Source organism: Somniosus microcephalus, chromosome 17 (genome assembly GCF_052327205.1).
Source record: "Somniosus microcephalus isolate GS21.2 chromosome 17, FLI_Smic_1.0, whole genome shotgun sequence".
Taxonomy (NCBI): Eukaryota; Metazoa; Chordata; class Chondrichthyes; order Squaliformes; family Somniosidae; genus Somniosus; species Somniosus microcephalus.
Genome location: NC_141003.1, coordinates 2,031,340 through 2,046,308, shown reverse-complemented (window position 1 = coordinate 2,046,308; position 14,969 = coordinate 2,031,340). Strand labels below are relative to the sequence as shown.

Here is a 14,969-nt window from a genome sequence, read left to right as displayed (position 1 = left end):
TCGAGGAAGCTACAGGGATTGGGAGGGTGAGGTTATGGAGGGATCGGAATGCAAAAATGATTATTTTTAAAACGAGGCATTGCCGGATGCGGAGCTGATGTAGGTCAGCGAGGAATGGGGTGAGGGGTGAACGGGACTTGGGGCAAGTTAGGTTCAGGGCAGCAGAGTTTTGAATGACCTCAAGTTTCCGGAGGGTGCAAGGTGGGAGGCTGACCAAGAGCACTTTGGAATAGAGAGGCTGAGCAAGAGAGGGTTGGAGTTGTTCACTCTGGAGGTAATGAAGATATTGGTGTGGGTTTCAGCAGCAGATGAGCTGAGGCAAGGGCGAAGACGGCCAATATTATGGAGGTGGAAGTAGGCGGTCTTGGTGATGGAGAGGATATGGGGTTGGAATCTCAGTTAAGGATCAAATAGTCTGCCGATTGGAACTTACTTCTCTTCCCAGCCTGTCCATCACCCTGTGTGGAGTTTGCACATTCTCCCCGTGTTTGCGTGGGTTTACTCCAGGTGCTCCGGTTTCCTCCCACAGTCCAAAGATGTGCAGGTTAGGTTGATTGGCTATGATAAATTGACCCTTAGTGTTAGGGGGATTAAATACGTGGGGTTACAGGGATAAGGTGGGATATGTGTTGGTGTAGGGGTTACGGGGATCGGGTGGGATATGTGTCGGTGCAGGCTCGATGGGCCGAAATGGCCTCTATCTGCACTGTGGGGTTTCTGTGATTCTTCTGTGATTCAATGTACACATTATCATAGATAACGTGCCCACGGTCTAATAAAATAATAGTGGGCTTCTGACCATTCACAGTCTGTCCCTCTTCCACAGATATCCAATGTCCTATTTCCCATTTCTGAAGATTGTAAGCACCACTGACTGTGTGAATGATTGATCCACTAGAAGTCTACTGTCTTATAACCAGGATCATGTGTGGATTTGTAATGAACATAAGAAATAAGAAATAGGAGCAGGAGGAGGCCATTTGGCCCCTCGAGCCTGCTCCGCCATTCAGTGAGATCATGGTTGTTCTTCTACCTCATCTCCACTTTCCTGCATTATCCCCATATTCCTTGATTCCCTTAATATCCAAAAATCTATCAATCTCTGTCTTGAATATACCCAATGACTGAGCCTCCACAGCCCCCTGGGGTAGAGAATTCCAAAGATTCACCACCCTCTGAGTGAACAAATGTCTCCTCATCTCAGTCCTAAATGGTCGCCTCATATTCTGAGACAGTGACCTCTGGTTCTAGACTCTCCAGCCAGGGGCAACAGTCTCCCAGCATCTACCCTCTCAAGCCCTGTAAGAATTTTGTATGTTTCAATGAGATCACCTCTCACTCTTCTAAACTCTGGAGAATATAGGCCTAGTCTACTCAATCTCTCCTCATAGAACAGTCCCCCCATCCCAGGAACCAGGCTGGTGAGCCTTCGTTGCACTCCCTCTATGGCAAGTATATCTTTCCTTTGGTAAGGAGACCAAAACTGTACACAATACTCCAGGTGTGGTCTCACCAGGGCCCTATATAATCGCAGTAAGACGTCTTTACTCTTGTACTCAAATCCTCTTGTAATAAAGGCCAACATACCATTTGCTTTCCTAATTTCTTGCTGTACCTGCATGTTAACTTTCAGTGATTTGTGTACAAGGACACCCAGGTCCCTCTGAACACCAACATTTCCCAATCTCTCACCATTTAAAAAAAATTCTGCTTTTCTATTTTTCCTACCAAAGTAGACAAATTCACATTTCTCCACGTAATATTCCATGTCCCATGTTCTTGCCCACACACTTAGCCTATCTATATCCCCTTGAAGCCTTCTTGCAACCTCCTCACAACTTACATTCCCACCCAGCATTGAATCATCAGCGCACTTAGATATATAACATTTGGTCCCCTCATCCAAATCATTGATGTAGATTGTGAATAGCTGAGGCCCAAGCACTGATCCTTGCGGTACCCCACTAGTTACAGCCTGCCAACCCAAAAATGACCCGTTTATTCCTACTCTCTGTTTTCTGTCCGTTAACCAATCCTCAATCCATGCTAGTATATTACCCCCAATCCCATGAGCCCTAATTTTGTTTAACAACCTCTTGTGTGGTACCTTACTGAATGCCTTCTGAAAATCCAAATGCACCACATCTACTGGTTCCCCCTTATCTATTCTGCTAGTTACAACCTCAAAAATCTCTAACAGATTCGTCAAACACGATTTCCCTTTCATAAATCCATGTTGAATCTGCCCAATCCTATTACAGGAAAGTTTCTGGTATCCGGCACAGGCGGGACCGAGCTGGTGCCGGTCGATCAACAATGCCGGAGAACCGAGCGCTATATTTAAAAGATACGGAGCTCAGCGCTCCGTCTAAAGCAACAAACCCTGTTGCTTTTCAAAACAATCGACATGGCTTGCAAGCGTCTCTGTAGCTTAGCAACAGCTTCAGCTAGCCACAAATGAGTAAAAAAAATAACTAAAAGTAAAAAAAAGTTATCTGAACCGACTCCTGAATTTTGCCAGTGGATAGAGCATTCCGGTTATTTAGTGGCCGGTTAATCGAAAGTTTCCTGTATTATTTTCTAAGTGCCCTGTTATCTCTTCCTTAATAATAGATTCTATCATCTTCCCTACGACTGATGTCAGGCTAACCGGCCTGTAGTTCCCCATTTTTTTTTCTCTCTCCCTCCTTTCTTAAATAATGCGATTACATTTGCTACCTTCCAATCCGTGGGGACCGTTCTAGAATCAAGGGAATTTTGGAAAATGTCATCCAATGCATCCACTCTCTCTATAGCCAACTCTTTCAAAACCCTATGATGTAGGCCATCAGGTCCAAGGGATTTGTTGGCTTTCAGTCCCATTAATTTCTCCAGTACTTTTTACTAATACTAATTTCTTTCAGTTCCTCATTCTCGCTGGACCCTTGGCTCTCCACTATTTCCAGGAATTTTTTTGCATTGTTCTTCCGTGAAGACAGACACGGTGTATTTATTTAATTTACCTGCCATTTCCTTATTCCCTGTTATAATTTCCCCTGTCTCAGCCTGTAAGGGACCCACATTTACTTTCACTAATCTTTTCCTTTTTACATAACTATAGCAGATTTTGCAGTCTGTTTTTATGTCTCCTCTCGTTCTATTTTCCCTTTCATTATCAGTTTCTGGTCCTCTTTTGCTGAATTCTAAAATACTCACAAACCTCAGGCCTACTCTTTTTGGCAACAATATAAGCATCTTCCTTTGATCTAATACTATCTTTAATGTCTCTTGTTAGCCACGGTAGGAACACTTTTCCTGTGGAGTTTATGTGCCTTAAAGGAATTTGCTGTAAATTATGTATTAATTCTTTAAATGCTCGCCATTGTTTGTCTACCATCATAGCTTTTAATGTAGTTTCCCAATCTATCTTAGCCACCTCGTCCCTCATAACTACATAGTTTGCTTTGTTTAGATTTAAGACCCTAGTTTCAGATTTAATAAATCACTTTTAAACACAATGTAAAATTCTATCATATCATGGTCACTCTTCCCTAAAGGCCCCTTTACTACAAGGTTATTAATTAATCCTTTCTTCTTGCACAATACTAGATCTAAACTAGCCTGTTCCCTAGTTGGTTCCTCAACATACTGATCTACAAACCTAACTTGTATACATTCCATGAATTTGTCCTCCACAGTATTACTGTAAATTTGGTTTGCCCAGTCTATATGTAGATTAAAGTCCCCCATGATTATTGTATTACCCTTGTTACATTCGCCGCTAATTTCCTGATTTATACTCTGCCCTACATTACAACTACTGTTTGGGGGTCTATAAACATCTCCCACCAATGTTTTCAGCCCCTTGCTGTTTCTTAGCTCCACCCAAACTGATTCTATTTCTTGATTTTCGGAGCTAAGATCCTTTCTCTCTACTGTCTTTATCCCATTCTTTATTATCAGGGCTACCCCGCCTCCTTTTCCATTTTGCTTAACTCTTCTAAAAGTTAAGTATCCTGAAATATTTAGTTCCCAACCTTGGCCACTTTGCAACCATGTCTCCGTTATGGCTATTAGATCAAACCTGTTAATTTCTGTCTGCAGTATTAATTCATCTATTTTGTTGCGAATGCTTCACCCATTCAGATATAGGGCCTTTAGCTTTATCTTATTTCTATTTTCCCTGATGTCACCTCAGTCACTGATGCCTTATTACCTTTGTTAGTCTCTCTGTCCCATCCTGACGCTCTCTGCTTATTTTTACCCAAAACTCTACTCTGCTCTCGAGCCTTGACATTTCTCTCACTGCTTTTAAATTTACTCTTTCCTGAACCCTCCCACCCCCCAGCCATTCATTAGTTTAAAGCCCTGTCTACTGCCCCAGTTATTCGGTTCGTCAGGGCACTGGTCCCAGCCCCGTGGAGCCTGTCCCAAAGGAACAGCTCCCTCTTTCCCCAGTACTGGTGCCAGTGCCCCATAAATTGAAAGCCCTTCCTCCCACACCACTCGTTGAGCCACACAGTTAAACCTCTATTCTGTTTGGCCCTGTGCCAATTTGTGCGGGGCTCAGGTACCAATCCAGAAATTATTACCTTTGAGCTTCTGATTTTTAATTTGGATCCTAGCTCCTCAAACACCCTCAGCTGAACCTCTTTCCTAGTTATACCTCTGTCTTTGGGTCCTACGTGGACCACGACAACTGGATCCTCCCCCTCCCACTCCAAGTTCTTCTCCAGCCGTGAGCAGATGTCAATAGTGAAGGGCAGGCCGGAAAGTATTAAACATCAGAGGTAAAAGTCATATCATTGAAACCTGCATGTTCAGTGAATATTAGAATCAAGTGAGGATTTGAAACTTTTCTCGGCCACTGTTCGCTTTCAACACGCACCTCTATTGAAGCTGTGAATTAAATCTTGCAACATTTTACTGAATAATGAAATGTTATTGAGAAGTTGTCTTTATGTCAATACAACTAACATTGAGACCACTTTCTGCCTGTTCTAATTGAAGATCTTCAACAGAAACACAAGGAAACACTCCGGGTACAAACTGAAACACTGAGAGTGAACACTATCCTAATAAGGGGGAAGGTTAAGATTTTCCAGCTGGTTGATCGATACGCTGAACTAACGGTCATTTCTACTGTTCGAGATCGGACACTTGTAGAACATGAACTGCTGGCAAGAGGCCAAGACCATGAAAAGTGGAGAGAGGAACATCTCCGGGGAGTGCTGGAAAAAATCCGAGCTGATCAATTGTTCCACAGCAGTTTTTCTCAGAGAAAATCGAAATCTGGGAGTTCAGGAGCAGTGAGTGGAGTCCCGGGGATTGGAAAAACAACAATGGTACAAAAGATTGTTCATGACTGGGCCACTGGGAAAATATACCCACACTTTCAATTTGTTTTCAGTTTTAAATTCCGGGATTTGAACGCTATTAATTGTAGAATAAACCTGAGGAATCTGATACTGGATCAGTATCCTTACTTTGGGAATATTCTTAGGGAGCTCTGGAAGAACCCAGAGGGATTGCTGTTTATATTCGATGGTTTGGATGAATTCAAGGACAGGATCGATTTTGCTGACAATCGGAGAAATACTGAACCTCAGCACATGTGCACGGATCCCGAATGCCGATGTAAAGTATCTGACATTGTGTACAGTTTAATACAGCACAAGCTGCTCCCAAGATGTTCAGTGCTAGTGACCAGCCGCCCCACTGCATTACATTTATTGGAAAAGGCTGAGATCAGTATCTGGGCTGAAATCCTGGGATTTGTTGGTGAAGAACGGAAGGAATATTTCAACAAGTTTTTTGAAGATCAGACGGTGGCAGCAGCTGTTTTCAAACACGTGGAGGAGAACGAGATCCTGTACACAATGTGCTACAACCCTTCCTACTGCTTGATCCTCGGTCTGTCACTGGGTCCCTTCTTTACACAAAGAGACAGGAATCGGCAGCAAGTTCCCAAGACCATCACCCAACTATATTCCTACTATATTTACAACATTCTGAAAAACCATGGCCGAGAGATTGCAAGCCCCCGTGATATGTTACTGAAGCTTGGTGAGATGGCCTTCACAGGAGTCTCCGAGAAGAAGATTGTGTTTGGAAATGGAGATTTGATCCAGTACAATCTACAACCTTCCCAGTTCCTATCTGGGTTCATGATGGAACTTCTGGAGAGAGATGAATCTGTCCAGAGCGTGGTGTACACATTCCCGCACCTCACCATCCAAGAGTTTGTAGCCGCACTCGCACAATTCCTGAGCCCTGATCCCGAGGACACCCTGAAACTCCTCAGAGAAGCCCACAGCAAGAAAGATGGGCGATTTGAGATATTTCTCCGTTTTGTTGCTGGTCTCTCCTCCCCACAGGCAGCTCGGCCCCTGGAGGAGTTTCTGGGTCCATTTCTTCATCAAACCACCTGCCGAGTGATTGACTGGGTGAAGGAGAAGGTTGAAGGACAGATTGAAGACACAGAGAATGAAACTGGTGAAAGGAACCTCCTGAACACATTCCACTACCTGTTTGAGTCTCAGAATAAAGCACTGGCTCAGACCACAGTGGGATCAGTGGAAACACTTACATTTCGTGGATTGACATTGACCCCGATTGACTGTGCGGTCCTGTCTCACGTCATTGGACTCTGTGATTCAATAAAGGACCTCGATCTAGAGAGCTGCTACATTCAGTGTGAAGGACTCCAGCGGCTGGGACCCGTACTGCACAAATGCCGGGTGTTGAGGTAACTGTTTATTTGTCTCTAACTGTTGGGTGAATTGTAGAACAGTCACGGATTGTGTTGTTGCTCCGTAATGTAGGGAAACAAACAGTTCAGTTAAACCAGGGAGAAGCAGATTCAACACAAATATGACCAATAATAAGAGGATCGGTCAGTAATTCCCTAAGGACTGGAGAATCTAAAATGGATCCTTGTGAACAAGTAGGGATTTTACAGTCTTTATCGGATCAGCGGATACAGGTCACAGAGAGTCTGATAATTTAATTACAATAAATCATATTTAATAAGGCTGGACAGCGGAATGTAAACATAAAATATATTCCGACAGTAAAGATAAAATTAATTTAAAATGTTTTCCACATCTACCATTTCAACTGGAAACAGGAGAGAAACCCAAGTTTAAATCACTAACAGTTCGATATTTACTCCAATACCGTGCAGGTTGTGTCCTGTCGAGGGGGTAGTTTCCTGGATTGGGAATATTGGAGATTTGGGAATTCTTTCAGCTGTAAATGTTTACAATTATTCACAGTCCTGAACATTGAGTAAAGATTGATATTCAGGATCTTAAACCTGCCGGTGAAAAGGCTCCAATCTAACCGGAGTACAGACACACACCGGCCAGCGGTGGGGCCTCGCACACAGCGGGCGGCTCCTGAGTAAACCAGGGGCAGTGAACCCGGGAATTCCCCATAATCCACACCTTGTGTGTGAGGCCCCGCTCGGGGAGGGAACTTCTGAAAATTCCCCAAAAACTTCGTGCCAGTTACACCTGAAATAAACGTAGAGTCAGTTTAAACATAGAAACCTAGAAGATAGGAGCAGGAGTAGGCCATTCGGCCCCTCGAGGCTGCTCCGCCATTCAATGAGATCATGGCTGATCATCCAAATTCAGTACCCTGTCCCTGCCTTCTCCCCATATCCTTTGATCCATTTAGCCTCAAGAAATATATCCTACTCCTTCTTGAATATATTTAATGAACTGGCCTCCACCGCCCTCTGTGGCAGAGAATTCCACAGGTTCACCACTCTCTGGGTGAAGAAATTCCTCCTCATTTCAGTCCTAAATGGCTTACCCCTTACCCTTAGACTATGACCCCTGGTTCTGGACTCCCTGGCCATTGGAAACATCCTTCCTGCATCTAGTCTGACCAGGCCTGACAGAATTTTATAGGTTTCGATGAGATCCCCTCTCAATCTTCTAAACTCCAGTGAGTATAAGCCCAATCGACACAATCTCTCCTCATACGTCATTCCTGCCATCCCAGGTATCAGCCTGGTGAATCTTCTTTGCACTTCTTCCATGGCAAGAAAGCCCTTCCTCAGATAAGGCGACAAAAACTGCACACAATACTCAAGGTGTGGTCTCACCAAGGCCCTGTACAACTGCAGCAAGACATCCTTGTTCTTGTACTCGAAACCTCTTGCTACGAAGGCCAACATACCATTTGCCTTCTTAACTGCCTGCTGTACCTGCATGCTTACCTTCAGCGACTGGTGCACAAGAACACCCAGGTCTCTTTGCACTTCAACTTCTCCCAATCTATTGCCATTCAAATAATAGTCTGCCTTCCTGTTTTTGCCACCAAAGTGGATAACCTCACATTTATCCACATTATAGTGCATTTGCCATGTTTCTGCCCAATCAACCAGCCTGTCCAAATCATACTGGAGTTTCCCGACATCCTCCTCACAGCATACCCTCCCACCCACCTTTGTGTCGTCTGCAAATTTGGAGATATTACATCCAATTCCCTCGTCCAGATCATTTATATATATTGTGAACAGCTGGGGTCCTAGGACCGATCCTTACGATACCCCACTAGTCACTGCCTGCCACTCAGAAAATGATCCATTTATTCCAACTCTTTGCTTTCTATCTGCCAACCAGTTCTCTATCCAAGTCAATACCTTGCCCCCAATCCCATGTGCCTTAATTTTGCACGCTAACCTCTTATGCGGGACCTTATCGAAAGCCTTCTGAAAGTCAAAATACACAACATCCACTGGTTCTCCCTTATCTATTTTACCAGTTACATCCTCAAAAAATTCCAGTAGATTAGTCAAGCATGATTTACCTTTTGTAAATCCATGTTGACTTTGTCCGATCCAGTCACTACTTTCCAAGTGCTCTGCTATTACATCTTTTATAATGGACTCTAGCATTTTCCCCACTACCAATGTCAGTCTTACTGGTCTATAATTTCCCACTTTTTCTCTACCACCTTTTTTGAATAGTGGGGTAACATTAGCTACCCTCCAATCCATGGGTACTGTTCCAGAGTCTATCGAGTTCTGGAAGATGACCAGCAATGCATCTACTATTTCTGGGGCCACTTCCTTAAGTACCCTAGGATGTAGATTATCAGGCCCTGGGGATTTATGGGCCTTCAGTCCCATCAATTTTCCTTACACCATTTCCCTACAAATACTGATTTCTTTCAGTTCCACCCTTTCATCAGACCCTATGTTCCCCGGCATCTCTGGGAGGTTATTTGTGTCCTTCTTTGTGAAGACAGAACCAAAATATCTACTTAGTTGGTCAGCCATTTCTTTATTCCCCATTATAAATTCCCCTGAGTCTGACTGCAAGGGACCTATGCTTGACTTCAGCAATCTTTTTCTTTTCACATATCTATAAAAGCTTTTACAGTCAGTTTTTATGTTCCCTGCTACCTTACTCTCATATTCTATTTTCCCCTTCTTAATTAATCCCTTTGTCCTCCTTTGTTGAATCCTAAACTGCTCCCAATCCTCAGGATTATTGCTTTTTCTGGCCAATTTAAATGTCCTCTCCTTGGATCTTATGATATCCCTAATTTCCCTTGTTAGCCACAGTTGAGTCACCTTTTTTGTTTTATTTTTATGCCAAACTGGGATGAACAAATTCTGTAGTTCATCCATTCGGACTTTGAATGTTTGCCAATGCCTATCCACCGTCAACCCTTTGAGTGACATTCCCCAATCAATCCTACCCAACTCGCTCCTCAGACCATCGTAGTTTTCTTTATTGAAAGTTAGGACCCTAGTCTCTGAGTCAACTACTTCATTCTCCATCTTAATGAAGAATTCGATCATATTATGATCACTCCGACCCAAGGGGCCTCGTACAACAAGATTGCTAATTAATCCTTTCATAATGCCCAGTCTAAGATGGCCTGATCTCTGGTTGGTTCCTCGACATATTCGTCCAGGAAACCATCCCGTAAAACTCCAGGAATTCCTCCTCCACAGTATTGTTACTAATTTGGTTAGCCCAATCTATATGTAGATTAAAGTCACCCATGATGATTGCTGTGTCCTTATTGCACGCTTCTTTAATTTCCATTTTAATGCCATCCCCAACCTCCGCATTACTGTTTGGAGGTCCATATACCACTCCCACTAACGTTTTCTGCCCCTTGGTATTTCTCAATTCTACCCATACAGATTCCACATCATCAGAGCTAATATCCTTCCTTACAATTGCATTAACCCCTTCTTTAACCAGTAATGCTACCCCACCTCCCTCTCCTTTTTGCCTATCTTTCCTGAATATCGAATACCCCTGGATGTTGAGTTCCCAGTCTTGGCCGCCCTTGAGCCACGTTTCCGTAATCCCAACCAAATCATGTTCGTTTACCTCTATTTGCACAGCCAATTCATCCACCTTATTACAAATGCTCCTCGCATTAAGACACAAAGCCTTCAGGCTTGTTTTTTTAATGCTCTTAGACCTATTAGAATTATTATTTACTGTGGCCACATTTGATTTAATCTGTTGATTTCTCCGACTGCCACTTTTGTTTTTCTCCTTCCTATCTTTTGCTTTTATCCTTGTTTCCCTTTCCTCTGTCTCCCTGCTTAGGTTCCCAACCCCCTGCCATTTTAGTTTAAACCCTCCCCCACAGCACTAGCAAACACTTCCCCGAGGACATCGGTTCCAGCACTGCCCAGGTGCAAACTGTCCGGTTTGAACTGGTCCCATATCCCCCAGAACCAGTTCCAGTGTCCCAGGAACTTGAATCCCTTCCTAATGGGAATATAGTGAGAGACTCCCCTCCCCTATAAACTAGGAGCAAAGGGACATTTAAAACTTGTAAAAGGGCAGAATAAACTCTGTTGCTGCTATTGACAAACATTCACGATAAGCCCTCTGACTCCCACAGCTACCTGGAATACACTTCCTCCCACCTCGCTTCCTGTAAGGACGCTGGTCCATTCTCCCAGCTTTTCTGTCCCTGCCGCACCTGCTCCAATGATGCCACCTTCCATATTAGTGCTTGGAAGGGGAGGGTAAACAGCCAGTTGTGGTGGTGCATATAGGCACCAACGATATAGGTAAAAAGCGGGATGAGGTCCTAAAAGCAGAATATAGGGAGTTAGGAGGTTAATTAAAAAACAGGACTTCAAAGGTAGTAATCTCAGGATTGCTACCAGTGCCACGTGCTAGTCAGAGTAGAAATAGAAGGATGCTTCAGATGAATACGTGGCTAGAGGAATGGTGCCAGGGGGAGGGATTCAAGTTCCTGGGACATTGGAACCGGTTCTGGGGGTGGTGGGACCAGTTCAAACCGGACGGTCTGCACCTGGGCAGGGCTGGAACTGATGTCCTAGGGGGAGTGTTTGCTAGTGCTGTGGGGGAGGGTTTAAACTAAAATGGAAGGGGGTTGGGAACCTGAGCAGGGAGACAGAGGAAAGGGAAACAAGGATAAAAGCAAAAGATAGGAAGGAGGAAAACAAAAGTGGCAGTCAGAGGAATCAATGGATTAAATCAAATGTGGCCACAGTAAATAATAATTCTAATAGGTCTAAGAGCATAAAAAAAACAAGCCTTGAAGGCTTTGTGTCTTAATGCGAGGAGCATTTGTAATAATGTGGATGAATTGGCTGCGCAAATAGAGGTAAACGAATATGATTTGGTTGGGATTACGGAAACGTGGCTCAAGGACGGCCAAGACTGGGAACTCAACATCCAGGGGTATTCGATATTCAGGAATGATAGGCAAAAAGGAAAGGGGGGAGGGGTAGCATTACTGGTTAAAGAAGGGATTAACACAATTGTAATGAAGGATATTAGCTCTGATGAGGTGGAATCTGTATGGGTAGAATTGAGAAATACTAAGGGGAAAAAAACATTAGTGGGTGTGGTATATAGACCTCCAAACAGTAAGGCGGAGGTTGGGGATGGCATTAAAAGGGTAATTAAAGAAGCGTGCATTGAGGGCACAGCAGTCATCTTGGGTGACCTTAATCTATATATAGATTGGGCTAACCAAATTAGTAACAATACTGTGGAGGAGGAATTCCTGGAGTGTTTACAGGATGGTTACCTGGACCAATATGTTGAGGAACCAACCAGAGATCAGGCCATCTTAGACTGGGTATTATGTAACGAGAAAGGATTAATTAGCAATCTTGTTGTATGAGGCCCCTTGGGTCGGAGCGATCATAGTATGATCAAATTCTTCATTAAGATGGAGAATGAAGTAGTTGACTCAGAAACTAGGGTCCTCAATTTAAATAAAGGAAACTACGATGGTCTGAGGAGCGAGTTGGGTAGGATTGATTGGGGAATGGCACTCAAAGGGTTGACGGTGGATAGGCAATGGCAAACATTCAAAGACCGAATGGATGAACTACAGAAGTTGTTCATCCCAGTTTGGCATAAAAATAAAACAAAAAAGGTGACTCAACCGTGGCTAACAAGGGAAATTAGGGATAGCATAAGATCCAAGGAGAGGACATACAAATTGGCCAGAAAAAGCAATAATCCTGAGGATTGGGAGCAGTTTAGGATTCAACAAAGAGATTAATTAAGAAAGGGAAAATAGAATATGAGAGTAAGCTTGCAGGGAACATAAAAACTGACTGTAAAAGCTTTTATAGATATGTAAAGAGGAAAAGATTGCTGAAGTCAAGCGTAGGTCCCTTGCAGTCAGAATCGGGGAATTTATAATGGGGAGCAAAGAAATGGCAGACCAACTAAATACATATTTTGGTTCTGTCTTCACAAAGGAGGACATAAATAACCTTCCAGAAATACCGCGGAACATAGGGTCTGATGAAAGGGTGGAACTGAAAGAAATCAGTATTTGTAGGGAAATGGTGTTAGGAAAATTGATGGGACTGAAGGCCGATAAATCCCCAGGGCCTGATAACCTACATCCCAGGGTACTTAAGGAAGTGGCCCTAGAAATAGTAGACTCATTGCTGGTCATCTTCCAGAACTCGATAGACTCTGGAACAGTACCCATGGATTGGAGGGTAGCTAATGTTACCCCACTATTCAAAAAATGGTGGCAGAGAAAAAGCGGGGAATTATAGACCAGTAAGCCTGACATTGGTAGTGGGGAAAATGCAAGAGCCCATTGTAAAAGATGCAACAGCAGAGCACTTGGAAAGCAGTGACAGGATCGGACAAAGTCAACATGGATTTACAAAAGGTAAATCATGCTTGACTAATCTACTGGAATTTTTTGAGGATGTAACTGGTAAAATAGATAAGGGAGAACCAGTGGATGTGGTGTATCTGGACTTTCAGAAGGCTTTCGATAAGGTCCCGCATAAGAGGTTAGCGTGCAAAATGAAGGCACATGGGATTGGGGGCAAGGTATTGACTTGGATAGAGAACTGCTTGGCGGACAGAAAGCAAAGAGTTGGAATAAACGGGTCGTTTTCCGAGTGGCAGGCAGTGACTAGTGGGGTACCGCACGGATCGGTCCTAGGACCCCAGCTGTTCACAATATCTATTAATGATCTGGACGAGGGAATTGGATGTGATATCTCCAAATTTGCAGACGACACAAAGCTGGGTGGGAGGGTATGCTGTGAGGAGGATGTCGTGAAACTCCAGTACGATTTGGACAGGGTGGGTGATTGGGCAGAAACATGGCAAATGCACTACAATGTGGATAAATGTGAGGTTATCCACTTTGGTGGCAAAAACAGGAAGGCAGATTATTATTTGAATGGCAATAGATTGAGAGAAGGGGAAGTGCAAAGAGACCTGGGTGTTCTTGTGCACCAGTCGCTGAAGGTAAGCATGCAGGTGCAGCAGGCGGTTAAGAAGGCAAATGGTATGTTGGCCTTCGTAGCGAGAGGGTTCGAGTACAAGAACAAGGATGTCTTGCTGCAGTTGTACAGGGCCTTGGTGATACCGCACCTTGAGTATTGTGTGCAGTTTTGGTCGCCTTATCTGAGGAAGGACGCTCTTGCCATGGAGGGAGTGCAGCAAAGATTCACCAGGCTGATACCTGGGATGGCAGGAATGACGTACGAGGAGAGATTGTGTCAATTGGGCTTATACTCACTGGAGTTTAGAAGATTGAGAGGGGATCTCATTGAAACCTATAAAATTCTGTCAGGTCTGGACAGACTAGATGCAGAAAGGATGTTTCTGATGGCCGGGGAGTCCAGAACCAGGGGTCACAGTCTAAGGATAAGGGGTAAGCCACTTAGGACTAAAATGAGGAGGAATTTCTTCACCCAGAGAGTGGTGTACCTGTGGAATTCTCTGCCACAGAGGGCGGTGGAGGCCAGTTCATTAAATATATTCAAGAAAGAGTTGGATATATTTCTTAAGGCTAAAGGGATCAAGGGATATGGGGAGAAGGCAGGGACCGGGTACTGAATTTGGATGATCAGCCATGATCTCATTGAATGGCGGAGCAGGCTCGAGGGGCCGAATGGCCTACTCCTGCACCTATCTTCTATGTTTCTAGGTTTCTATGTCTTCCTTTTTCCTCAACTGAGGATTCCCCTCTACCGTGGTTGACACGGCTCTTGACCGTGTCCATTCTATTTCCTGCACTTCTGCTCTCACCCCTTCCCATTCCACCTGGAACTATGATAGGGTTCCCCTTGTCCTCACCTTTCAACCCACCAGCCTCCCTATTCAATGGATCATCCTCCGCCATGTCCGCCACATCCAGCGTGATCCCACCACCAAACACATCTTCCCCTCACCTCCCCTTTCAGCGTTCTGAAAGGACCGCTCCCTCCCCGACACGCTGGTCCACTCCTCAATCACCCCAACACCCCTTCCCCTTCCCACGGCACCTTCCCATGCAAGCGCAGCAGATGCAACACCTGCCCTTTAACCTCTTCCCTTCCCATTGTCCAGTGCCCAAAACACTCCTTCAGGTAAAACAGCGATTTACTTGTTCTCCTTGCAATTTAGTATACTGTATTCACTGTTCACGATGCGGTCTCCTCTACATTGGGGAGAAATATGCAGATTGGGTGACCGCTTTGCGGAACAGCT

General features: G+C 44.2%; 1 protein-coding gene across 2 annotated transcripts in view; it reads left to right on the top strand.

The window, feature by feature from the left end:
* LOC147105443 (NACHT, LRR and PYD domains-containing protein 3-like) overlaps positions 1–14,969 on the top strand; it is a 73,780-nt gene that overhangs the window by 50,307 nt on the left and 8,504 nt on the right. The window contains exon 5 of one of the 2 annotated variants that reach the window (XM_086009810.1): positions 4,990–6,731. In XM_086009810.1, coding sequence (XP_085865936.1) covers positions 4,990–6,731 — 1,742 coding nt within the window. Of the gene's footprint in view, positions 1–4,989; positions 6,732–14,969 lie in introns of those variants that run through there. The other variant, XM_086009809.1, reaches the window with a different exon arrangement.